This window comes from Diceros bicornis, chromosome 18, assembly GCF_020826845.1.
Source record: "Diceros bicornis minor isolate mBicDic1 chromosome 18, mDicBic1.mat.cur, whole genome shotgun sequence".
NCBI classification, from domain to species: Eukaryota; Metazoa; Chordata; class Mammalia; order Perissodactyla; family Rhinocerotidae; genus Diceros; species Diceros bicornis.
Genome location: NC_080757.1, coordinates 40,689,376 through 40,692,778, shown reverse-complemented (window position 1 = coordinate 40,692,778; position 3,403 = coordinate 40,689,376). Strand labels below are relative to the sequence as shown.

General features: G+C 46.0%; 1 protein-coding gene across 1 annotated transcript; it reads left to right on the top strand.

Moving 5' to 3' along the window:
• The first annotated feature begins 1,095 nt into the window (after nt 1-1,095).
• KRTAP29-1 (keratin associated like protein 29-1) lies at nt 1,096-2,121 on the top strand. The gene has a single exon (XM_058562044.1). The coding sequence runs from the start codon at nt 1,096-1,098 to the stop codon at nt 2,119-2,121; it is 1,026 nt and encodes a 341-aa protein (XP_058418027.1).
• Nucleotides 2,122-3,403: the final 1,282 nt, after the last annotated feature.

Here is a 3,403-nt window from a genome sequence, read left to right as displayed (position 1 = left end):
CTTACATCACTTTTGGTTGTGTGTTTTTACATTTATAGACTTCATATGCTGTTGACTCCATAGTATGAGCTTATCGTTTCTTGATGAAACATTTTGCAGTTTTTAATTTCCAAATTAAAAGATTGCTTTTTGGTGTATTGATAAGAAAAGGGAAGTACTCGTAACAGCTTGATCCAGCTGCTGGTTACAGTCACTGTAACCCATGAGCCAGCGTGCTCATGGGTTCAGCCTTCAATCACTATATTAGAGTTGTCCCCCCACCAAAATCCAGAAGGTCTAATCAGTGGTTAAGATCAGACATTTCAGGGTCAACCCAACCTAGGTTTGAATCTTATTTCTACCTGTTATTACTTGTGTAATTTGGGGAACATGATTTAAACTCTTTAAGTTAGTTTTGCTACCTCCAGCAAAGTGGTGACAATTATACCCACCAACTGGGATCACTGCAAAGATTCAATGAAAAAATGCAGTCAAGGACTTGGTGCATGGTAAGCATGCTAAAAATGGAAGCATTACTCTTGTTATTATTATTAGTGGTACTAGTAAAGTTGAGTTTCAGGAAAGCCAAATGGGAAGGTTCTAGAAAGAGGTGGAGACACTGAAGTGTCCTTGGGATGCACTGCCTGATTTTCTGCTTGCCGTCTCTGACATCCTCCTCCCTCAATTGGGTCAGAGCTTCATTTCCTGATGGTGTGGAACTGCATTCCTGGCGGAGGAGCGGGCTGCTTTGGCTGGGCTGCGGCCCCCTGATGAGAGGTTAGTGCAGGGGCAGGCTAGCTTCAGGGAGGCTGGAGAACATCCTGTAAAAGAGACAGCTCATCCCAGAGCAGGAGTAGCATCAAGGAATCCAAACTCAGCAGAGAAAACTCCCAACTCAATAGACAAGTTTTTAATGTGGGGACAACATCTCCCAGGCTCCTGAAGCCTGCTAACCAGATGTTTGTATGCAAATGAGTGGAAACAACAACAAGGAAAGATGCTCTCTGTCGTGCCAACACCCCTAGCGAAGGACTATAAAAGCCCCTAGGCATTAGATGTCTTTCTAACTCAGGTATACTGAGTTTGCAACTTCCCCGCAGGATTAGCACCAGCACCATGGAGGGCAGCTGTTTTCCTGGAGGCACCGCGGCCGTTCCAGCTGTGGCCACCATCTCCATATGCTCAAATGACAGCAGCTTCCGAAACAGTATCTATTTGCCTAGTTCCTGCCAGAGCAGAACGTGGCAACTGGTCACATGCCAAGAAAACTGTCAGCCATCCAGCACTGCCGCAAGTGGTTGTGAACGTGTTTCTTGCCAACCTACCTGCCTTCCAGCAACTTCTTGTGTGGGTTTTGTTTGCCAACCCATTTGCTCCTGCGCAGTGTGCTATGAATATCGCACTGGTCAGTCTCCTTGTCTGGTTAGCTCAAGCCAGCCCTCCTGCTCAGAGTCCACCCGTTATCAGGTAAAGTGCTGTGAACCCAGCCCCTGCCAACAAGGCTCCTGCCAGGAACATGTCTACACGTCCGGATTGTGCCAGGCAGCTTGTGGCCAATCAGTCTGCTGTGACAGTAAGTCCTGCCATCCATCCTGCTCTGCTGAGGTAACTTCCTGTCCTGAAACATCTTGCCCACCAACCATCTGTGCGGCTAGTCCATGCCAGCCAACTTGCTGCCAAGCAGGTTCATGTCAACCCGTTGGTGGTGAAGATCAGCCTTGCAAATCAATTTATTACCAACCTATCTGCTATGTTTTCAAGTCTTGCCACTCAGTTCCCTGCCAGCCATCGACTTGTGTGTTCAGTTCTTGCAACCCTACTTACTGCGTGTCCTCCCTTTGCTGGCCACTTTACTGCGTACCAGCTCCTTCCATATCCTTCTTCTGCCAGCCAGTGGATAACTGCCAGCCCCCTTGTTCTGTAAAGAACTCTTGTAAGCCAGCCTCCTGTGGAACCATGCTTTCTGGCCAACCAACTTGTGGTGGACCCACTTCCTGCAACCAAAGTGGCTGCAGATCCCCTTCCTGCCAACCAGCTTGCTGTGTGACAGGTTTAGGCAATTTGTCCAGTAGTGGCTCCAATTGCTTCCAACCAACTCCCTCAAGTCTCTGCAAAGCCTGCACCTGCTTGCCGACTTCCTAGCTAGCCAGGAGTCCAGCTTCTGTAGGGGAACGCTTTGTTGAGGAAGCACTCTTCACACCTCCCCTGAAGTCTGCTGCTGTCTACAAGCGCATAGCCACCCCCTGGTGCCTGCCTCTGGCCAAGCATGCATGCTCTCTGCTTGCTAACTTTACTCCGAGTCCAGCTCCACATTCTCTCCAGGTGCTGACAAGGGCTTGTCAAGCCACTAAGAGATCCTCCTTAACCAAGGAGAACCTTTCAGCAAGCATGGTCCACACTATAGCTTGCGTTTCCCGATGTCAATTCATTTCGCTTCAGCAAAGCTTTCTCTCCAGTTTTTCTTTCTTTTAATGAAGACTCCTTAGCTACCAACTGCTAATAAAAATGTGACTGGTTAGGCATAATGAATAAAGCTCTCAGAGTGCTTTCATTCCTTTCAATACACTCCTACGTAGAAGTCCTTCAGGTTACATTTGAACACAATGATGTTGGGTCCTCTAAGTCCGTAGGTCTGCATTGGTCTGCAAGGGTAGCTGGTGTCTAGAATTATAGATGCTCAAGCTGGAAGGGAGTAAGGACAAACAATTCTTTGGCTTCCAATCTTTACAACACCAAGAGCTCTTTTGAGTTGAGTGGCCTTAGTTTCCCCACAGTGAATAGACTTGGGAAGCCAAAGACAGAAATGGTCCAAGGAAGCCACAGATTAAAACAAACATGAGGTTTCAGCCATGGAGAATAGCTAAGGGTTAATTCACTTGAAACTGCTTTTAATGATCAATTCACCTAATGGCCAATTTAAATAAAATTAAAAACTCTTTAGAAATTTTTGGAGGTTGTTTGCTAGGTTCTTGACATTTTAAGAGACAGTTTTTAAAACAATTAGTCTAAGGGAATTGTATTTCTAGTGTGTAATTATTGAATCTAAACATTTTTTAAATGGTTGGATGGTTTTCTTTTGAGGAAAGCTTAGAGGAAATTTACAGTGTGTACTTTTAGCAGTGGCACAGAGTCCTTCCTCAAGGGGATCTGCCCCCCCTTTAATCAAGGGGCTGTGGGTCTGTGAAACAATTTGTCTGAAATCTGAAAAATTCTCACACAGGTCCATGGGGGGACACATATGACGATGTCCCCTGTGGTCTTTCTGTTATGATCTTCATAGATCTTAAAGAAAATCTGTTGTCCACCACTGGGAGAGCGGGTAGGCAACAAATGGTAATTCCTTCCATGGGTATTGTGTTAGTCTGGTTCTCTAGAGAAACAGAACCAATAGGATGTATGTGTGTGTGTGTGTATAGATAGATAG